General features: G+C 41.2%; 2 protein-coding genes across 6 annotated transcripts in view; both read right to left on the bottom strand.

Annotated features, from left to right (window-relative positions):
• Positions 1-943, bottom strand: part of fndc3ba (fibronectin type III domain containing 3Ba) — a 55,490-nt gene extending 54,547 nt beyond the window's left edge. For both annotated transcript variants that reach the window (XM_077620927.1, XM_077620928.1), the window contains exon 1: positions 748-943. The gene's annotated coding sequence lies outside the window, so the exon portion shown is untranslated. The remainder of the gene's footprint in view (positions 1-747) is intronic.
• A 7,144-nt stretch (positions 944-8,087) lies between these two features.
• The window catches only part of ppp2r3a (protein phosphatase 2, regulatory subunit B'', alpha), a 27,330-nt gene continuing 11,612 nt past the window's right edge, over positions 8,088-23,805 (bottom strand). For 2 of the 4 annotated variants that reach the window (XM_077620831.1, XM_077620832.1), the window contains exons 2-13: positions 19,264-22,369; positions 11,976-12,260; positions 11,466-11,569; positions 11,295-11,397; positions 10,951-11,025; positions 10,640-10,883; positions 10,422-10,470; positions 10,234-10,323; positions 9,087-9,262; positions 8,907-9,025; positions 8,639-8,745; positions 8,088-8,567 (exon numbers count right to left, since the gene is read on the bottom strand). In XM_077620831.1, the coding sequence (XP_077476957.1) occupies positions 8,471-8,567; positions 8,639-8,745; positions 8,907-9,025; positions 9,087-9,262; positions 10,234-10,323; positions 10,422-10,470; positions 10,640-10,883; positions 10,951-11,025; positions 11,295-11,397; positions 11,466-11,569; positions 11,976-12,260; positions 19,264-21,720 (3,906 nt within the window). In that variant the 5' untranslated portion in view covers positions 21,721-22,369 and the 3' untranslated portion in view covers positions 8,088-8,470. Of the gene's footprint in view, positions 8,568-8,638; positions 8,746-8,906; positions 9,026-9,086; positions 9,263-10,233; positions 10,324-10,421; positions 10,471-10,639; positions 10,884-10,950; positions 11,026-11,294; positions 11,398-11,465; positions 11,570-11,975; positions 12,261-12,968; positions 13,357-19,263; positions 22,370-23,805 lie in introns of those variants that run through there. The other 2 variants (XM_077620833.1, XM_077620834.1) reach the window with 2 other exon arrangements.

Here is a 23,805-nt window from a genome sequence, read left to right as displayed (position 1 = left end):
ATTTTTTTGCATCATGGTTCACTTTTGGGGAGAATTTCTGCAGGGAAATGAAGGACGGGGTTGAAATAAGGAGAGGGATCGATTGATAGATGTGAGCGTTGGTGCACAAACAGACACGTAGTCGTTTCTGAGAGGTGGAGGCAAAAAAAAAAGAGAGAGGGAGGCTGGCTGGAAGGAATGCTAGGATCTGCTGGAGTGGAGACTTTTTTCCTTCCCTGAACGCCTCATTGTGCATTGGAGGGGGGGAAAGCCCAAAGTGACTCAAAAAAAAGAAGCAGAGAATCGCAATTAAATCGCCCATAAAGGATCAGAGATAACCGAATGATGTTATGTAACAGATTGATGATCGATTATTCCAAATGATTTTACGCCCAGTGGGAATCTCTTTAGGAAAGTTTGCGTGTCTCCAAAATAGCATATTTGCAACAAAAACGAGATCTTTGGCTCCGTCAGCATCTTGGACGCGGTTGGGTTGACTTTAAAGCAAAGGGGTTGAAATCTGTGACGATCTCGCTCACTCTCCATCATATATCAAAACAATCTAAAGTTGCAACAAAAGTGCTCTTTTCACACTATTAAAAGTCATCCAAAAGTAACTTTCTTTTCTGACAGTGCTCGCCAAGTAACTCAGACTGCCGGCGTCAGCGCTACCGACAGACTCGCACGCGCACGCGCACACACACGCACTTTTATAAAAGTTTCCCTCTCCAACATGGCTTCCTTTGTTTCGACAGAAATGAAACTTACCTCGCTGCGAATGAAACAACGTAAGGCGCGACGTCTGCTGCTTGTAGGGTTTCGATCTCGTGGCGCTGGTGGATGGATGGGTTTTTTTGGGTTGTTGATTTTTTTTTTAAGTCCCAGGCGCTCCGGGTCTCGCCTGCCTGCCTGCCTGCTCGCCTGTCTGCTGGCGCGGCGCGACGCGGACTAGAGCGAGCGAAGCTTCGCCATGTCAATCAAACGCCAGACTCACATGGAGGGCCGGGGGCCCGCCCACAACTTTCCTCCTCTTTTACCGTAATGCCCTGAAGGAAGTACCATTGTAAATCTATGCCAGGGTTTACGAACAAGTTAGATCCAAAGAGCAAACATTTTAAACTGACTGTTAAAAAGCCACACCACACAGTGACCTGCCAAAACAGACAGACAGACACACACAAACACACAATGAAAACCATATTATTCCCCATAACACTTTCTTCCCCTTTACAGAACATTCATTGATTTTTTTGAACCACTTTTTCCTCACTAGGGTCGCGGGGGGTGCTGGAGCCTATCCCAGCTGACTTCGGGCCAGAGGCCAGCCAATCGCAGGGCACGAGGAGACAACCATTCACTCTCACACACATACCTATGGGCAATTTAGAGTGTCCAATCAGCCTACCATGCATGTTTTTGGAATGTGGGAGGAAACCGGAGTACCCGGAGAAACATGTAAACTCCACACAGGTAGACCGCTAACCACTCAATCCCCCGGGCCGCTCCTTTACAAAACGTAATGATATATAATTTATTATTTGTTTTTAATGGGCCCTGATGAATTTACATCTGTTTTAAGAGAGAATAAAAATAAGAGAAACATGAAACATGGCAAAGAGCCACAGTATATACACAAAATATGATAAAAGCAAAGAGCCGCATTTATTTTGGCCAGGACCCGCATGCTGCTGGAAAGCCATGTATTCGCCACCCTTGGTCTATGCCATTTGAATTTGTCCAGGCAATCAATTTAGGTTACTCTCGCCCCATTAGTCACGTGACACAAAGATGGTGTCATCTCGTGGAGAAGATGTAGAAGAAGCAGCCACAGTAGGGGTCAGTTTCTTACTTTTACTTAACTGAAAATATCCTATGAGTAAAAAAAAATAGTAATACATACATAAATAAGATCTCGGTTTGATTCCCAGGTGGGTCCTCCTTGTGTTGAGTTTGCATGTTCTCTGCGGCCTTGGGTGGGTTTTCTCTGGGTACTTTGGTTTCCTCCCACACCCCAAAAACATGCTTGTTAGGCTGGCTGAACACTCTAAATTGCCCCTAGGTATGAGTGTGAGCGTGAGCGTGAATGGTTGTCCGTCGTACCCTCGACCCCAGAACTGTGTGGCTGACACACTAACCCACATGTGTCAAACCGATTCCAACCGATTCAGTGCCGACATTTTAACCAATCAGGTGTCTTCTAAAATAAGTAGCACCTGACTTTAATTAACTGATTACACTGCAAAAGGTATCTTCTTGTTGAGTTCAAATGAAAACCTGCACCCACTGCGGGCCTTTGAGTACCGGTTTGACACCCCTGCTGAGTGACTAACCACTCGCACAGTGGGGCGGGTGGGAAAAAAAATGTATACAAAAAAAACCAAGAACATACCTGTCAACCTCTGCCGATAACTGCCCTTATAAATGATTATGATTCCCCTTACAAACCCCCCAAAAAACTTACAAACACCGTACGAGTCGTACGGTGTTTGTAAGTTTTTTGGGGGGGTTTGTAAGGGGAATCCTAATCATTTATAAGGGCAGTTATCGGCAGAGGTTGACAGGTATGCAAGAATCAAACCACAAAAGTCAAGAAGTGAAAAGTCAACCCAAACACCCCCTCAATCGCTGCCAAACAAAATGGATTGGACGTGAATCCCCATGAGAAGCAGCCAACAAGTGCACAGGTCAGAGGTCACCAACACCAGTCTGTTTTCAATGTTTTCTCCCTTCTCCAACTCACCAGAATCAAATAATCATCTTCTCAGCAATTTCTCCAGAAGCCCGATACCGATCCCGATTTCTCGATTCTCGGGTGTGCCGGAGAAGGAAGACAGACAGAAATCAGAGTGGGATAGGTGTCCTGGAGGACCGGAGTCGGTGACCCCTGCTATAGGTCGACGCACCCATGGGGCTGTTTTTCTTCACTTGCTTTTAGACTCATTGCACTTGAGATTTTTTTTTCTGCTGGTAAACACAAGCGCACATTCCGGCGGGCGCACCGAGCAAATAGCCACCGGTGTAACTGCAAGGCCCCCTCGTAGAGGAGGGCGGGGGGCGCCTGTCAGGAAGTGCTAAATGAAATTCCACTCGCTGCAATGATCATTGTCAGCTGACATATGAAAATCCTCAACATAGGTCATGTACACTTAGCGCTAACAAGGAAAGTCTCGTGTTCCGCGAAGACGGAACATCCAATAAGACTAGAGCAAATAAGATAATCAACCAGAACTAATTGATACACCTCAAATGCATTTGAAATGAATTCATTTAAAATTACTAGCATCCCGCTTGGGTGAAACTATTTGTTTTGTCTACTAGAATCAATTGCAGTCAAAGAGTTTATGTTTTGATACATTTTATATCTAAATTATTTCTTGTGGATCTCATAATTCAGTTAACTTTTCCAAAATTAAGATTAACCCTTTCATTTACAAAATATGAGGTTTTCATTCCACTCTCACAGATAAAGCATTTAAACATATACATTTTGTTGTAATGTTTTTAAATGATCTATTACTATTGTATTTTTTAAAACAATTAAATGTGCAAAAAAATGCTGATTTAAATAAAATACAGCCATAAAAGTACAACATTAGGGCCCACAATAGCACTCTAAAGTAGATTTTTTTGGTATTGCCTGCCATTGATGACTATAGATATGTATACACTGGATGACAATTGACGTCCAATCCATTCACTCGTCAATGGGCCTGGTGATCTATCGCAGTCGATGGTGATGAAACGCGATCATTCCCGATCACCAGCCCTTGGACAAGACCTGAGAAGGAAGGACAGCGGTTGCGGAAGCTTGGGCTCTTGCCTTCAATGTCAAGCAGCACCAGATGTTTAGTAGCCGTCCAGCCAGCTGCTCGCTTGCTCTCTTTCGTTCGCTCTCATTTTTCAACTTGAAAGCCATCCGCTTCCCTATAATCAACGGAGCCGTATTTAACTAAACTGAACATGACTTTGAGTGTATATTTTATTTTTAATAGCCTACAGAATGTCATCTTAGAAAGTGAGCAAGTTTATTGTTGTCATTTTTTTAATTAAAAAAAATGTTTGGGGAAATGGTTCTAATAAAGAAAAGTAGCTAAAATGGGCTTTTTTTTACTTTTTGAAAAGGTTCTCTGGTCAAAAATATATTACATTGAAAATGAGTTACATTTAGAATACCATCTTGCTAATAATAATAAAATGTATTAAAATAAGCATTTTTTTTTAAATTAGGATGTTGAAAAAAAGTATTAAATATTTCTACTTCCACTACAAGGTGGTGGTTATGATTCAGAACCTTTTTTGTCTATACATAATGTCATTGAATTCTAAAAAAAAGATGTAGAAAAAAAAACTCACAAAGTTTTGAATTCTTTTATTTTTGCAATACAATTTTCATTTTAATTGAAGTAAACATGCGGTCCAAATTGAGACTTAGGAGAAATAAGAAAAACCTTGGACTGTACAAATGAACTTTATTTTTTTTAAATTCACCAATATTTAAGAGAAAAATCTATCGCCAAGTTCAAGAGTTTTGGGGAGGAATTGAATTATTTTCTTTTTATTGGAGGGTGGCTGCACATTTGTACGTATACATATATGTCCCTACAGGCCGTGGAAAGCTAAATTATCTCCACGTTTTGCTTTTAACGACGCCCTGAAGCCTGGCCGGTGTACGTGTTGAGTCTATGAGGGGTTGTGATGCGGGACCGCCGGCTGATGGACGATAACGAGGTCGTACGAGTGTGAGCTCAAGATGGAATTTTCACTTCAAAAGAGTTGAGCAAGAGCGGGCATGTGTCTATGCTCTCTCTCTCTGGCGTTTTTGTTGTGTTTGCTAAAGCTACTTTTTTTCTTCCCCGTTGCTCCTGTTAATGGAACGATGGCATCATCGATTAAGATTATTTGCATAATGACACTAAAACATGAGCAAATCTGTCTTTTTTGGGGGTTGGAAATATGCTTGGTTGAATTGGAAAAAAGGCTCAAAGTTGGCAGGAATTTTAAAGATAACCCATTTGCATACCTGTCAACCTCTGCCGATAACTGCCCTTATAAATGATTATGATTCCTCTTACAAACCCCCCAAAAACCTTACAAACACCGTACGACTCGTACGAGTCGTACGGTGTTTGTAAGGTTTTTGGGGGGTTTGTAAGGGGAATCATAATCATTTATAAGGGCAGTTATCGGCAGAGGTTGACAGGTATACATTTGACTTGAACATTTAAGTTTTGATGGTCATTTGAGAAAAATAAACTCATTTTAACAAGTCCACCTTGATTAAATGAATTGGGACTTCTCACAATAAGTTATTGGAGTAAATTTGAATATGGGCTACTTAAAATCTTAAGTCCACATGACTAATAGGAAGTTGTATTTCAGGCAGTGTACTTGGTCTAAACTTCAGAGGAGATGATTGAGGTAAATATTTCCTCTTGGAAGTGCCCCCCTCCCTCCTGGTGAAAGGTGGCACATCCTTGGCTGACTTCTCACTGGGTGTGTTGGTAATCAGCAAGAGGGTCACTGTGACGACCGTGTGCGGACAACAAGCAACAATGCGCCACATTCGCCACTTCCTGCCTTGGTTGGGCGCGTTTTTTAACACGCCTACAGCTGATGCCAGTGTCGGGTGACTCAACCGCACACCCACTTACAGACATTTGTATGGGTCAACTGGCAATTATTTGAGTTCATGTCTTTTGGGAGGGTGAAGAAAAGTCTTCCTGAAATTAGAATTCAAAGTATATATGTTGCTTAACATTGCTGTTTGAACGTGTATGCCAAGGAGAAAAACCTGCAATAGTTTGTCTTTTTAAAAGAGATTCTCAGAGGTGGGAAAAAATAATAATAACAATAATAATAGTAATGAAAAAGCTGTATGAAGTGACCTGTTTTATGACATTTTAAACTGGACAAAAATCCATAAAGAAATGTACATTTTTAAAAATGCTTCTACAATATTCTCAAAATGTTTACATTCCCATCTACACAAAAAAAATCAAATAAAAGCAGGAAAAAGCTTAAAACATAGCAAAAACCTGACTTTGTTTTTATCTTTATTGGAATTTTCCGAAAGCAGTCTAGACAGAAAATTCAGGACGCAAAAGAAAGCATGCCAATAAGTGCCAACAAGGGAAACTCCTCCAAAATCAAAAGCTCTCACAGTAGTTTCAGTCTAAAACTCCTGGTGTGACATAACTTTAACAATACTGACAATGTGTGTTTGTGTTGGTTGTCATAGCGATTGTCAATTCCACACGTTAAAAGGTAAAAGAACCCGAGCCACACAGTGGCACTGCAATACAACACGTATCAACAAAAAAGCATTTACAATGGCTTCTTGTTACTCCTATTATTATTATAATAATCAAATTCAATAAATACACAGCCTGATAGATTTACAGTGGCTATGTAACTACAAAACAGAACACACAAGAATGTCAACACAAATTTAAATGACATAATTTTTTGTATTCTATATATTTAAGTGTCTAGCTGCATTTTGCATTGAAAGTGTTAAAAAAAGATAATTTACACATGACCACCTGTGTTGATTTGTGGGCAATAAAAATGATATTTTATCATCAACAGTCATTGGAGGTAATTGCAAAGAGTTTAATTGATTTGATGTAATTTACAACTAGCAAGTTCATAGAATTTTTTTTTTAAAAAAGGAGATTTCTTTGGCAAGAAATATGGAAAGAAAAGTTAAATTAAAAAAATAGCATGATGGGTCAACTTTTGATGTGGGAAGTGGAACATCCAAAAGTCACGTTGACTGAAAATAAATAAAAACAGCATGGGTGGCAAACATGTTGATGTAGGAAGTGTAACAAACAAATTATTGTGCAAAAATAACATCTTGTTGCCAAATCTTCAAATATATCTAAATCAGGCAAAATGGTGATAGCATAACATTTTTATAAATTTGTATTAGGATACATTTCAAGTCTCAGAAAATTTACTCTAATTTTTCGCAAACGTTTTCTGTTTTGGAAAAAAAAGTAGAAATCATGCAAAATATATATTTTTAAATGTGGTTAAACATTACTTTTTTTAAGTCAAGAAAATAGTAAGGAACAAAAAAATAGAGGCAATCAAATTTTGGGGGAAAATTTCCTAAAAGACATGCATTTTTAATTTTAAAAATCTCTCTGAAGTCACACACAAATTGTTATATTTTTGCAAAATAAATACTATTTTTAAAATTCAGCCCCTGTTTTCAAATTCGTATAAAAATGGTGACTGCAAACAAAATGTAGAAAAATATAGAAGTAATAGTAGTAGAAAAAACTCTATGTTTACCACTTCCCCAAAAAATCTGGCCTAGCACAGGTGTTTGGTTGACGGTATTGTCTCTTTAAGGGAAGGTTTAAATGTATAGTCATTATTCAGTCCATGTTATTGCGTTATTAATACATTGGTGACGCCACGTTGCATTCCAAATGTCGGCAGCTACCATGCGAGCTCGCTGTGTCCGTGTACAACCTTCCGGGCAATGCAATTAGCAAGCGAGTCTACACTCCGGTAAAGCCGCACTCAGAATAGAAGGAAAGAATACTGCATGGATGACAACTTCTCGGAAGGGGAAGACGGAATTTTGGCTTGCAGAAACACATAGTAGCCACAGGGAGGCACTTCTCCAAAACTGAAAAAAGGATTTCATTAACATTTTTTTCCAGAGGTCAATGCCAACCAAATTTAATACAAAGATGATGAATAATGATTTTTTTTTTGGTTTGGGACTAGGATTGTTTTGTGATTATTTTTTGTTGCTAAAAATCATTTCTCATTTTTGAGATTTTTCTCACCACCTCGCCTAAAATGAATTTTCAAACTTTTTGGGGTACAGATTAAAGTTTGTTGTGATTAATGTATTTTTCTTAATTGTTGTACTGACAACTTGCAAACTTTGTGTCTCATGTAATTATGAATCTGATATATTATTTCTTTTAAAAAGATTTATCGATTTTCTGATCATGTTAATCTTTTTATTCTACTAAAGAACAAAAATTTTTATATATATTTGAGTTTTTACCTGTGCCAGTACGCAAGACTTACGAAACGCGAAGCTTGCGATGCTTTCTCTGAGTGCTACAAAATAATACAGCTTGTTTTCAAACCTTTTATTTAAAATGTAATATTCGCTAAACTTTCAGAAATGTTTAAAAAAATAAGTTAACATTGCATGTGTTTTTCTTTTCTGTGTCATGTGATTGTCTTTTCTCATGATTGTCGTATATTTGATCCAAAACAAATCTATTACCTTTATATTTCCTTTTCTTCATGTGTTTTTTCATGATTTTCTAATAGCTTATCAATCAAAGGCTGCTTCTTTGTCACACACGTGTGAGACGCACCTCCACACGTACGTCAACATGAGTCCATTCTCGCTGCAAAAAAAAGTCATCATAAGACAGATGTCCTGTTGCGCAGAAACGTCCTTTTCTTTGGCATTTTCCATTCAAAAACATCCCATAAGGCAATCTTGTTTTCACGCCGAAAGATCCGAAATGATTAGTTTTTCCATCTTATTCCCCATCTCGGACGGCACCTGAAGATCGTCCACTTCGTAGTCGTCCTCAAACGATCTGCAATTACATGGAGCACGCTGAGCAAAAGTCCTTGAATGAAAGTCATTAAAAAAAAAGACTTTTGGTACCCTTCGTGAATCTGGTCGTTGGCAGTTTCCTCCGCCACCAGGATTTCATACTCTTCCGAGGCGTATTTGTCCCAGTCGGATGGTTCCGGACCCTCGCTGTCCAGGTCCTGGAAGGCCCACGTGAGTTTTAGCAAACACATGAATGGTAAATAAGTCCAAATAGATGCTACTTTTTCCAGACTTTTTTTTAAAGGTTACTTAGGATAGGCTCGATGACCAAGTTTCATATTGCTAAGTAAAAAAAGTTTGGTCAATGTTCGCTGCCCACCTTCTGTACTGCAAAGGGGTCTCTCTGTTCATGATCCAAGTACTTCTCCAAGTTGAAGAACGTGTCCAAGAAGATGTGAGCCATGCGGCAGCGTTTCAAGTCACCCAGCATTATTTTGCCTGCCAAAACGAGGCGGGTGTCAATCGGGGGGCGGGGCCGTCTGAGGGAACGGCGTTTTACCTGGACTCTCTGGCTTCACCAAGTCTAGCATTTGGCACAGCAAGTCTTGGAAGGGCAGCGGTTCGATGCCCATTCGCTCCATTCGCTCGCACTGCTCCTCGTAGAAATACTCTAACTCGAACATGGACAGGACGCCGTCGCCGTCAACGTCCATGCAGCGGAACCAGTACTCTATACTGAAGGAGTATAAAACAGTAGTATAGTATACTGTATACTCTACATGATATACAGTATACAATACATGATATACAGTATACACAACATGATATACTGTATACTGTATACTGTATACACTAGATGATATACAGTATACTGTATATACTAGATGATATACAGTATACTGTATAGCATGTAGTGTATACAGTATACTGTATACACTAGATATACAGTATACTGTATACACTACATGATATACAGTATACTGTATACACTACATGATATACAGTATACTGTATACACTACATGATATACAGTATACTGTATACACTACATGATATACAGTATACTGTATACACTACATGATATACAGTATACTGTATACACTACATGATATACAGTATACTGTATACACTACATGATATACAGTATACTGTATACACTACATGATATACAGTATACTGTATACACTACATGATATACAGTATACTGTATACACTACATGATATACAGTATACTGTATACACTACATGATATACAGTATACTGTATACACTACATGATATACAGTATACTGTATACACTACATGATATACAGTATACTGTATACACTACATGATATACAGTATACACTACATGATATACAGTATACACTACATGATATACAGTATACAGTATATACTACATGATATGCAGTATACTGTATACACTACATGATATACAGTACACTGTATACACTACAAGATATACAGTATATTGTATACTGTATACACTACATGATATACAGTATATTGTATACTGTATACACTACATGATATACAGTATATTGTATACTGTATACAGTACATGATATACAGTATACACTACATGATATACAGTGTACCATATACAGTATATTGTATACTGTATACAGTACATGATATACAGTATACACTACATGATATACAGTGTACCATATACAGTATACACTACATGAAATGTACATTAGTCACCTGGTGGGATTTTTCTTGTCTTCTTCAGATATGAGAAACCAGACAAACTCAGCGTAGCTCATGCGTCCTTCCCGCTGCACGGCATTGCCCCTAGCGACCAATCAAACAGTTTATTGCCTGTAGTTTTGATTGCATCTACGTATATGTGATGGGACTGGCCAGCAGACATTTGTGCCTTTAGCGCTTACCGTGTGACAGCGCCTGAAAACAACCTCTCAATGATTCTGTTGGACGACGCTACAAAGGAAACCACAAAACACATGTCAACAATGATTACCATACTTGCCAGATTTACGCGGTTCATGAGGGTTTGAATGATGTGGCAGTGAAGTCTGGGAAGTGGTTTATATATTTTTGGTCAAAAAGGAGAACAAGAGTTCATTCGTAAGTTTTTAGGGGGCACTACCGTGGTCATTGTAGCGCGCCAGGTCCTTTTGGTCGATGTACAGGTCATGGTCGCCGTCCAACTCCCAGAACTTGCAGTAGATTACATAGAAGTGCTCATAGGAGAAGTAGTCGGTGATCTGGTTGATGTCGTCCTCCTCCTCCAGCAGTGCCAGTGTCTGGAGAAAGTTGCTGCGCCGGAGCTCTGTGGTGGACATGCGACCCGTCCACGACCGGTTCACCACGTAGAAGATCCGCTGGATCACCTGAGTCGCCGCCGCACATCAGTCAACTTTCATTTCGTACGTAGGACGTCATTGGCGTTTGAAATACCGTTGTGATGTAGCGGGAATGAAACTCAGGCGCGTCCTTCAGAAAGGTGAGCCCTGGGTGCGTGTCCACAATGTCCTAAATAACACAATAAGGTTCAGTAAAAAAGGACTAAAGTTCATTTTGGATCTTCTTTTCTCTAATATCGATACGTTGCAATTTTGAATATTACAAAAATGTCAAATTTATCAATTTTCTGAAAGCCAAACCACTTTTTTGATTGACTCCCAGATATTAACATTCACAGTAAATAGGCATGAAGTTAAATATATATATATGCATATATTAAATCAAATTTAAAAAAGAAATATAATATTTAGATAAAGGAGTAATGGATTAAAATGGACCTGCAGAAGAGGAATGAAGTCCTCCTGCTCGAGGTATTGACAGCCGGGTTTGGCGAGCAGGTTGATGAACCTGGAGGCGTCGTCGTGGCAACCGTGCAGCAACCTGCAGGACAACCAATCTACATCTTCACCTCGTCAGGTGGCTTCAACCACAGTTGGGCGGTAACCTACTTCCTCCAGGTGGCGACGAAAGCGTGAACTGACACGAAGCCAGTTCGCTCGCCACCGGCTCCGTTGAACATGGCCGCCTTCCAATAGAGCGGGCATTCGCATGCCTGCGGGGGAAGACAATTCTAACCTGGTCATGTGGTTCCTGTGACTAACACGCATGTAAGAATGGGTCATTCCACAACGGGGTGACAGTTTTGCAAACAAATATTTTATATAATATACATATACTACATGATGCTATGTTTTGTAATAAGTTTCTAAGGAGCAGAAGTCTGATTAAGTGGATATATTTGCCTATTGGTTTGATTTAAACAGCAGAGACGCATGACACTAGTAAAAATAAATACATTAATTTAAAAAAAAGGCAACTACTGAATCAGATCCGATCAAATGCGATACTCCAAAAATAGCCATAGCAACTGCCAACACCAAGTATAGAATTGGGACATCAAGACTCAGGATATATGAATTAAAGAGTCATCTGAACAACGTTATGTCAACGTTTCTTACCTTGGCGACCTTTCCCATCTCATAAATGTCGGCCTTCTCCTCTTCAAATTCGGAGAAAGAAGCTTCAATGGCGGCGATAGCAGCGTCGTGGTCAGGCGGTAGGCCCGGGGAGGGGAGACCGCGAGGGTAGTAGAACCTGGGAATGTTGATAGCGATGGGAGGAGGAGGTGTGATGACAACAGGTGTCACCGGAGGTGGGACGGGTGAGACGGCCTGCGGTACAGTAGAGGCCTGGGCAAGGGACGAGGTTGCCAGGTCTGGTTTTTTCTCCACTTTGGACTGGACCTGAAATGAAACAAATTGTCATTTCAAAGCAGTTATTTTTGCCTAGATTCCTGCCAGTGATGGCAATAGAAGTCCAATCCATTTAAACTGACAGGCTTTCCAGTTCAAATGGATTGGATGTATGTCACCGCCAATGGTAGTCATTGACTTAGGTACTTCATCAGAAAAATACATTTTTCTACTATTTTCAGACAAATGGTTGCTTGGGAATTTTCTTGAATTTCTTCAGATCTTTTTTGAACTTCAACAGTTTTCCATGACTTTTTTTATTTGAAAACTCAATGGCTACCATTGACAAAGATGTGCATCGAACATAAACAATGGCTAATAATTTATGTTCTATGATGGTAACAAGACAAGAACTTGTCAAAGGATCAAAATCGAATTCCTGCGCTTCATAACCCAAACAAAAAAGACAGGAAATTGTTAGGAAACAAAACTTCCTCCCGGAAGGCCATCTTGCATGGGACACATATTGAGCCTGACAGCTGTGACACCCCCACCCCCTTTGCAAGAACACCCTTGCCCCCCTTTACCCTTTGCATTCATTCTATCACTCTATTCCTGCACCATCTATTAATATCCTGCTGGTATCTGCCTCAGGATAGTTTGTGCTTCCCAGCAAGTCCAGCGAGAGAGAAGCTACATTTTAACGTTTTATTTTGTATTCCATGTTGCCATGTCATACGGCCTGTTGCTCCAACTGACCTGCTGCTGTTGTTGTTTTTGCTGCTGAAAAAATTTGAGTCTTTTCTTGAAGCGTGACGGCAGGACAAAATCGCAGCCCCGTGCCAGAAAGGCCAGCTCGCCCCTCAAATCGGGGTCCCGGCGCAACGACGTCTCCTTGATCATCATGGTCGGGGCTCGAAAAGATGCCCCCCGGCCACCGAGGTCTAGTTAGATATCCAACCAAAGCTCCAGAAAGTATGGGAAAACTTTCCGCCGTGGTAGTAATCCAACATGTGAGAAAACCATCTAAGCATGGTCCAGCAAATTCTGAATTGCTCCCTCCCTTTGCACGCGGACTTTCAGGTGGTTACCGCTCCACAAGCTGGGCTCGGATGCGAGCGCACTCAGAAAAATGAGCCACGAGGAGTCGGGCAAAACGCACATACACACAGTTTACCAGCTGAGGGGGGGTATTTGGAAGCCCTCTCCTTGTGAGTGGGTGGGGCTGGCACAGAGCGAATATTTAATTTTAGGATGGCCTGATCAACCAGTATGTGTTCATACTGTACTTATAGCTATATATAAATATTGCAGGATATATGTCATGTTTTGTTGCAAGATACTGTATATTCCAATATGAAATACAGGTGGAACAAAGTATTATTTAGATTTTGCCTAAGTCAATAATGTTTCCATTTGTGGACTGATCGGATCATGTATACAAATATATGACACATTTTTATTAGTTTTATTAGCTGTTATCGTCTCCAGGGCCATTGTAAACTGACATATTACTCTGTACTGCCTGAACCCAATTATAATGACAGTAGTTAGTATATCATTTGTAAATATATTTTTAAAAAATAAATAAAAATATAGTCAAATATGAAACATTGTGGAAACATTTCATATATCTTTAATTTAATTTAACAATGCATTAATCACAATTGGATTAAATAAGCAATATTATTATAACAAACGTTTACCATTGCACTTTGCAATATTTCTTCAATTACTGTTTTGGAGGCTGCCGACAGCGTAAAAACACTTTTTGAACATTATGACATGTATTTTGAATGCTTCCCTAGAATTCAGATGCAATGACTTTTTGCAGGGGTTCCTAAAGAATTGGCCAATTAAGAGTCCCAAACATCTGCACTGCAGCTGCTCGCACATTCCATAACACAAGCAAAGTTTCTGGAATAAACATCTTATCCTTCACAAGGGGAAAATGCAGCGCCTTCTTGTGGGCCTATTGATCACTTTCACAAGTAGCAACATCTCATTTATTGTCCAAAACATCCCATGAATATTTTTTTTGCATCATATCCTAATTATTTTGCAGAATGTCTCCTGTGACTTTTCCGGATGCACACGCGACTGTGGTGTGTTTTTCAAGAGTAACTCCAGTGTGCGCACCCCTGCTGAATTCTTTGGAACAACTCTACTCTGTACTGAAGCCAAGGTCGCATACCAATCCCACCCACACACACACAAACACACACTTTTCCTGATGTGCTGCAGGAGGAACCATGAATCAGTGCATCTTGTGACTATCAACAAAAGGCGACCTGCAAAAACGATGTGATGTCGTCGCTTTTATTAAAATGTCACCGCAATTAAAAAAAAAACATAAGCCCACCCTTTAAAATAATCCCAAAATAGTCAGCACTTTTAAATATGAACTTTGATAGTCATATTTGTGTATATGAACAGAATCATGAAGCCATTCCCAAAAAGAAAAGCAAAACAAACCACCATTTTGGCTTGCTTGTTGTTTGTTTTAGAAAAGTCAGCCACCAAAGCACATTTAATGTAGCAATTGAAAGGTGGTCGTCATTCTTTTCACTAGAAAATCTATAAAATAAAAGTCTTAAGGAGCCAAAATGGAAGACACTAATAAAATATCCTTTCATTTTCATCATTTGTGGTGGTCCCTCAAAGATGGCCTTAAAGAATGCCACTAAATTGCGAAGAATCTGCTTTATCATCAGCTAGTGTGTTTTGTTATCAACAAATTGTTGAATAATTAAAACAATAACAACTGCAAAGTGATTCAAAGTCAAAAGAATTCTGTGGCAATCTGTGCTAGCAATAGGATTCTAACAACTGTTTTGTCCAGTTAGGGCCATGATGGAGGAGGCGGTGGACAGTTTGATAGTTTATTCAGACTTGACCGCAAATGTACCGGAACCGCACTCGAGAAACGCTAAAGTCATCAAAGAATTTGGTGCGGTTGTTGCTTGCGACTCGGCATGCAAAGATTTTCCACAGCCTGTATTAAATAACGTTCGACTGGAAATCCTTTGTTAAAATGCAGACCTGCCACAAGATAGAGCTAAAGACCAGCTCCACAGAATTCATTTTATCCACTAGAAGGCAGCAAATGACTTCTCGGGAAAGAATCCATAATGTAATACATGAAGCTTTGAATTTAGGTCTTCTCTCCCAGAGTGCTCCTGCAATTACAATTTCACTAGTATAAACTATTTTATTCTTTTTCTCTGTTTGTTTTGTATATTCCTGAAAGGCTTGTTCCATATTGTTTAGAGTAAAGTATGTTAATGTATGTTTCTGGAATGGATTAACCGTGAAAATTGAGGGAATACTGTAATTGCTATTGAAATTTCAATTTCTCGTTAAATATACTAATTCTTTTTAAAGTTTAAGATGTTTTTATGGTGCTTTATTTGAAAAGGTTTGCACATTTGTTATATTATATCATATTTTCAAACTATTAAAAAACGTTTTTCCTTTTTAATTGTTTTGATTAACTTATTGTTTGACAGCAATAGGCATCTAATCCATTTCAACTAGGAGAGAAAGGCAGTATATAATATGTAATTGTGACACTATATGAAGGATAGCCAAAGGGAGATCAGGCCAAATATTTTACTCTATGCATGGACCTCGATGTTCATGCAAAAAAAAGGATGTCCGAGACCTAGAGGCTTTCCTTTCCCCTCCAAAACACTGTTTGCAAGCTCTCAAGGGGGGAGTCTCAGCATTGTGCAAACATTGTAACACGGGGAGTCCCATTTAGCCTCCCGCCCACCTCCTGTAACGCCAAAACATGTTTTGGTGGTTGTCATAGTGATCCAGCCTCCAGCTAGGTTAAAAGCTTCCAGATGAAAAGGTGACTCGCTTACAAAAAAAAAATCTTAAGTAAGAACAGCAGTTTGGAAGACATCCCAGCCTGCAACGATGATGTCATCGATTTAATAGCGACCAATCCGAGGAGTGTTTCATCTCAACTCCGGGCTAGAGGCAAGGGATACCCTGAATCGGGGGCCAGTCGATCATTGGGCACAAGGAGACGGACAACCATTCACTCTCATACCTAGGGGCAATTTAGAGTGACCAATCAGCCTACCATGCATGGTTTTGGAATGTGGGAGGAAACTAGAGTACGTGGAGGAAACCCCCGCGAGCCCGGGGAGAACAAGCAAACTCCACACAGGTGGACGGATGGAGTAGATTGGAACCCAGGACCCAGGAGCTGTGAAGCCAACGCGCTAACCACTCGCGCCACTGTGCCGGCATATTTTTTTCATCTTACAAAATAAATGAGTAACTCATTTGTGTGTTATATCAATGGTAGTAGTACTTTTCTACTAAGGGAGGGCTATTTCAAAGCACTATTGTTGGCCTGCCTGTCTTCCCCCACTTGGCTTGCGTTCCTGCCGTGACCTTATTTCCTGTAGAAGTAGTGATGTCATTCTCCAGCAAAGCAGAGTCAACAACTGCACAGTGTTGGAAAGCCCCCCACCCACCTAAACTACGGCGACCCCACCCGTTAGTCTAATTCTCCGTAGTGGAAAGCATATTTTTCCCCCCAAACTTTAGCTCTAACTGACAGTGATTACTGTCATATCTGCATACTTTTCTTAAGTCTCCCTTTCATCCCATCTCCTTCCCCCCAAAAATCCTTTGTGCCAAAACGCAGTAGGCTTTTCTCTGACATATCAACAGTTGACTGCTCTGAGAAAAAAAAATGTATTTTAATGCACAGGATGTGATATTTTATTTTATTTTTGGAATATTCTTAAAGGCCAGCTATGTATAGTTAGTTTAAAAAAACTGTTTAAAAAATGCCTTGTAAAATTTGTCATTTTATTGTTGACTTGAGAAGAAAAAGTGTCAGATTTGGATTCAGTACCTCAAATTACGCGAGATAGAGCATTTGTATCAATGCAACATTTTTTTGTTAGCCAGTCTATTTAATACTACTTCACTCATCTACTACTCTAAAACAGCTCATATCCTGATAACCTATTGAATTTCACCAGCGCTGAAATGCACAGGTGTCACAATCCTACACAGTATGAGCTTCAATCATCTGTGCATTCATTCTTGTATTCCAATGTGCTGATCAAGTTCAGGGTCAAAGCACTTAAATCCACCATGTGAACCACTATACCCGCCTCTTCAATTCCCCCCATAAATCCCAAATGTGAAAGAGGGGCATACAGCGGCCGAGATTTCCACGACTCCACTTACGAGCTCCCGCTGAGTGGGGCCCAGTTGAGCCTACCTAGAATACTTCCTCACAAGTGGGTGTCATTTGACATGTGGAGCATAGCACTAAGTGAGGATAGCAACACTGCAACAGGCTTTACAGTCATCCCGAGCGGTTCAAAAGTGGCTAATTAAGATGGGGGGGTGGCTTTACCTTGGACACATGCCGCTCAACCCACAATTTAACATGGGAGTGGAGCCGAAAGGAATATTAGAATTCGTACAGTTGGCATTGTGTCAGGAAGCCAGTATCAAATCAGGCTGTGACCATTGGTATAGTGATGGGAAGTTGTGGCTAATTTTATATTATGAGCAAAAATTGTATTGTGGTTATCGATAGGCTTTGAGTCAGGGGATGCGTCGGTGTGAGTTTTTTTTTCTCTTGTTGCTGATGGGCATGTGTTTTATTAACATGGTTATAAATATATATATTTTTTTCTTTGTGTGTAATATAGATGTATTTTTTGGGGTCTCCAGCTTATTTTGGAAAATCTACACTATAGAAAACAAGTAAGCAAAGGAGTAACTTCAAGAATTCGTGTGTATTTTAGGTGTGTTCAAATATTTGCATAAAAACTGTATGCGAGAAAAACGGCAAAACATAAACAACAACATACGTAGCAGGAAAAAAACGCGCGCAAAACCCAAGCAGGTCATTTTACCCTGTGGCGACAGAGAGTCTGTTAGCGGGATGCCATAGTGTGAGGGGGGTGGACAGATTTAGGCTCCCCCCCACACACACACTCATGGCTCTTTTTGCCAAGGGAGGAGGCTAACCATACAGTTAACACTCGTGGTGCCAACAGACACCCCCTGCTAACCCCTGCAAAGCCGCCGCATCCCTTAACAAGCGCCTCTCATTGGGTCGAATTGCTGCACGGCAACAAGAGTAACTCAACACACCCAAAATACTAGACAAGTAAGGGCCAATCATGGAACTGGATCATACAGTGGGCAAAGGTGCTGTTGCTGTTAACTAAATGGCTGCCATTTGCCAAGACAATACAGATAGTTATTATCTTTAAGTGAAATTCAGTTATTTCTTTTGGAGAAAATCGATTGAAATGATCATGTCTCAATGTTATAGAAGATAGCAGATGACCAATCCATTTTTTAATATATAACCACCAATGTGAGCCAACCTACCATCGTTAATGGCAGTAAATGAGTTTTATTGTGCCTGCAAGTAACCATGGCAACTTAAAAAAAAGATGCTTTTCAAATGGTGCTTTTCAAAACACGAGATGGCACAATGCAGTAAAAAGACTAAAAACTAAAAAAATAATATAATGGTTAAAAACCAAATATATTTGATGCATCCGTCACACATTCTGTTCAATGAGTCAAAGCGCAGACGGACCGCACCGACTCATGAACACATTTAATTAACGCAATTCAGCAGCAACTATCAATTACATTCAACAATCCTGTCGTGCAATGAAAAATAATTATTCCTCCAGGCGGTTGAACGTTGACGTGTTTTACAAGGCAAATGAAGAGTACCCGAGCAAAAAATGTTTTTTTCTCTCTCTTTGACCACATAAGGCCTTTTATGTTGGGGTTTTTAGGCTATAGTTATTCAGAAGACTGAAAACATTACATTAACAGATGCCTATTTAGCCTTTTGATATCCATTTAACTATATTTTCTTTAAAGTTTGTTTGTTCTTGGTTTCTGAACATACAAAAAATTGCCCTCCCTAAAATGTGACTTATTATATACTTTTTTCCTTTATCATGCATTATTTGGTTGGTGAGACTTATACACAGGGTCAACTTATAGTCCGCTAAATACGGTAAAAAATGTTGGCGCTTACCCTGATTACTTCAGGAGTCTGTTGGATGAGCAAGGTCGAACCAGTGTCTCCCAAGGTCGGCGCGTCTCCGGCAGCAACGGAAGGATCTCTCTCGATAACTGTAGGCAGGCTGGAACTGGTGGGCGGCACTTTTAGCGCAACATTGTTCACTAGATCAGAATGCAAGCTCACAAGTCCAGGAGTTGCTCTTGGATGAACCTTAAGACAATCTGACACAGTGTTTGTAGCTGCTGATGTAGGGACGGAGGCAGCCTCAGGTGTGGCTTGAGGCTCGGATTTAGCTGCGCACACCTCTTCAGATGCAAGTTTTTGTGTTAGAACAGGTGTAGCAGAGGGTGTTCGGCTAAAGAGCTTTGGCGGTATGGCTGGAACTGCCGCAATGGTTTCTGTTTCACTGCCAGGTGGAACAATTTTTACATTCGTACTATGCGTAGGAGTGTCGGGCCTACCAGTCGAGGCCATAGTGCCCTGCAAGAGCTTCATCACCTCGCGTTCCTTCCCGCTGTTCCTCTCAGCACTTCCGGAACTCCCGGCCCCCGAGTCTACCAGTTCCTGGGCAAAATTCTCTATACTCTCCAAGATTCTCAAGAGCAACGCTCCGTCCTCCTGTGCCTCACCGCCTGGGGTGTTGCGCTTGTCTCCCAGAGGGGCTTTGGAACCGGCGAGGTGGCTTGCAGGGGATTTGACCTGGAACTGGGGCATTTTGAGTTGAGACTGGGGGTCTGTGGACAAAGTCCCCATGCCACCTCGCTTGCGGGTCTTGACCGGAAGAGGTGGCTCAGCACTCTTGGGGTTGCTCATACTCTGAGACAAATTCTCTAGATCCATCAGCAGTTTGTCAATGTCATCGTTTCTGTGTGCTTGCGTAGAGGGCGAAGCCTTCGTTGGGTTGTAAACAGTGCTTGTAGAATCTAATTGAAATGGATACATGGGTTTACTTGATATGTTTTTGTTGTGAGATGCATGAGTGATTGGTTGCGACATCTTACCCATATCTGGCTCCTCTTCTTCAATGTAGAGTGCCTCCATGGGGGATCCTGGAGGGGTGTGGGTATACGGCGGCGTAGGGGAGATCCGGAGCTGGGACGGAGAGTGTGTCGAAGAGTGATTACAAGGCGAACTCGTGACGGAAAGATTGTGAGGTACGACAACAGTTGACGGAGGATGGGAATGCTGTAGACCATTGGTGAGGGGTTTGGACGGGGTCTGGACAGATGTGTAAGGAGTGGAAAAAACAGAATTGGGAGCATTCTTTGCATTAGGAGGCGACTGTACAACGTCCTCATAACGAGGAGGCTGCTCGCTGCCAAATATTGGTGAGAAGGGTGACTTCTGGAGTGAGTGTAGACTGTTTACAAGCTCCACGAGATCACCATGCCCACTTCCAAGCGTGCCCTGTCCTATCCCCTCCAGATCTAGAGGTAGTCTCTTTAGGTACATGCTCAATCGTGTCATCAAGGCCCGGTACACACTGTCCGGGCTGGCCCCTCCATCCTGAGGCCCTCCTTTTCGTCGGATACACTGCTTGATGATGTCAGTGCATTTCTTCAGGTCTTCTGAGCATTTAAGCAGGATGTCCAGGCAGGCTCGGATATCCTCTCCACCGGCACCCCCGGCGGATCCCTCTGCCCATGTTTTCTCCAGCAGACGGGTAATCAGGTTCTCATCCCCGAGAGTATTGCGGTAAAGCGAGGCTAGAGTGTTCATGCTTTGGTCCAATGAGCCGCTGCCACTCGTCGAACCACTGACTTTTGTAACATTAGAGAGACAGCTCGAACTGCCGTTGAGTTTCGTCTCCAGCAACGGCAGCGTGTTGTCAACGTTGGTAGTGGTGGCAGTGCCGTTTGTTGTGCCGTTACTGGAGCTGTTGGAGCTATAGTGGCCATAGATGATCTCCAGATCGGTGGAGCGACGGCTGAACGAATCAGGGCGGACCTTGCGGCCTTTCCGGAAGTTGACGTGGCTAGATGAGGAGAGACGAAGCTTGTCAAAGGAAAACTCTTTGAGCTTACCGCTGGCTAGGTTGATGGCCTCTTCAGTGATGTCCTTTAGGCTACCGTAGCTACCACAGCTAAGACTTCCCGTTGATCCTCCAACACTGGCGACCTTTTTCCCCCGCCACACGTTGCTCTCCTCCCCTATGAACAAATTGCCGCTGCTCCCTACTCTCTCCAGAGCACCACAGTTGTACCCCGCATCTAGCGTACCACTCGTTTTACCGTGGTGAGGAACCTGACCCCTGGAGTGTCCGGAAGGGCCGTTCAGGTAGGGCGAGTCTGGTGCGACCAGCAGCTCGGAACAGGTGCCGTGATGTGCCACGGCGCACTCCAGCCCCTGTGCGAGAGCTCTGCATGGGCCTGAACAATAGTGTACGGCGTGAGAGTAGGTACGCCGATCCACCACCACGCTGTTGTAGCAGCTCACACTGCTCACTACCACACGGTAGGCTGCTGCCATGGTGACCAATATCGCCAAACTAATCGGTCAGGGCATAAACCCCAATAAAAATCAAATTAGTGCCATTTTGCAGATAAAAATGAAAGGTCTTCTTTAGTTTTGGCCAAAGTATCAGAGTCTGCAGTATCTGGTATCCTTCAAAAAGTCTTGTTGCAAAGGAGAGATGAAAGATCTCAGAGCGTATTAATAACAGCTGCAATGTTCTTCCCCTTCGTGCCACAGGCCACTTCTCTGCTTCCTCTCTTGCAGTAGCTCGTTATCCACTAATGACAGCTAAGCAACACGGTGACAGCGGAACAGCCAGCTGGGCTATCAACCTTCCCTCCAAAGAAGAAACCCCCACGGGCCTCAACCACTGCCAATGAGGCTTTAACATGGCTACAGATTCGGCTCATCCGAGAGCTGTGGAACGCTGCAAGAAATTCTTTATCTCCTCCTGCTTTTAAAAAGTCCCGAAGCAGCTGAGAAGTATTCGCCGACTCGGACGCAGCTGCGGAATAGCAGGGGACGCAACACAGATGGCCCACTGCCCTTTTCTAGCACATGCTTGTACTGCATATGTCGCGTCCGGATGTCTGCCGCCACTCTCGTTTCTCGAGTCTCTCCTCTGCGGGTGGGTGTTTGACTTTTTGGACCGGAGGGATGCCACCTGCGATTCAGCAAAAGGGGGGACATGGGGGGATGTGGAAAGAAAAAAGGGAAAACAGAAGAAACCATTATTTTCCCAAATATACTAAATAGCTGAATCCACAATAGTACAGCGCAGTTCAACTTTGAAATCTTTGTTTTAAGGGAGGAATGTGAAACTCAACTTTGTCCCAAAATCTATTTAGTCAACACAGACCTGTGAACAAATACCTGAGATGTTTTGCTTTGAAACTCAATCGATAACAGATGCCATGCCACTAGGGTTCTTTTTTTACCCCCTGACTAAACAATAAATCACTGTTGATCTGAAGTCAGACACATTTTAAAGTCAAGGAATGTGTTAATAAAGTAACAGTTAAACTCCTCAGTTCAACGTGCCTCAGTTGTTAAACCATATGTGCATCGAAAATTATTTAACCGTGACGTAAAATAAATAAAATATCCTCCAAAATAATAAATACAAAATTTCAGTTCTTGTACTCACATTCTTCCACCATTTTCCTACAGTTGCCTTGACTCAGCACATTCCCATACATAATAAATCAACATGAGTAGTCCTTACAGCTGCGGCAAGACGATTCTAGCTATTCAAGTATCCCAAGAATCCTCCTGACATCAATTCTTCTCCTCTCACGACAAAACGCAAACAAAAATCATAAAAAAATGTATTTATTTTTATATTCACAATATTTTTTACCTCATTAATAATGTTTAGTAAAAATGTAAAAAAAAAGTTTAAAATGAGAATATTTATCATTAAGCGAAGAAGAGTTTTTTTAGCAGGTCAATAATGTCTAGAAACGATTAATCGGCTATCAAAATACTTGTGTTTTCATTGAATAGTCAATTATTTGTCAATTAGTCCTCCTCAATGTTCAAATGGCTTGGACGTCTTTCATGGTCAATGGCAACCAATGAGTTAAAAAGGTCCAGACACGCGAGATGGAGAACATTAAAAGCAGAGTTATGTTGGCCATGAGTGTTATGAATCCCAGCGTCTGGCCGCACAAACACTTTGTCGTTAGTTGTGACAGCTGGATGCTGCTGATTCATGAGCAGAAAGTCACACTTCCTGACAACATACCCTTGAATCATGACAGACGCGCAGGAGTCGACTCCTACGGAATAGTAATTGCGTGCCCGTGGAAACCAGACAAGCTTACAAACGACAATAGTGAGAGAAAATAAAGGACTTACAACAACAACAACAAATATTAGTAGTTAAATAAATTTTAAAAATAGAAAAATAGGACATTTTTTTTCTTAGGGCCTTAAAAAAACAGGATTAGATCCATCTTTAGTTGTTCAATGTCTCAAAGATTCACCGACAAAGTAGTTGTCGATTCTTTGGATAATCAATTTGCCGTTGATTAGTCAATTCACTGCCTTAGTTGAAAAACGTAACAGTCCTTGAAAACAAACAAGATTTGAGAAGCC

Source organism: Stigmatopora argus, chromosome 15 (assembly GCF_051989625.1).
Source record: "Stigmatopora argus isolate UIUO_Sarg chromosome 15, RoL_Sarg_1.0, whole genome shotgun sequence".
NCBI classification, from domain to species: domain Eukaryota; kingdom Metazoa; phylum Chordata; class Actinopteri; order Syngnathiformes; family Syngnathidae; genus Stigmatopora; species Stigmatopora argus.
Note: the sequence above shows the minus strand (reverse complement) of the source record. Positions and strands in the feature narration are given on the sequence as shown.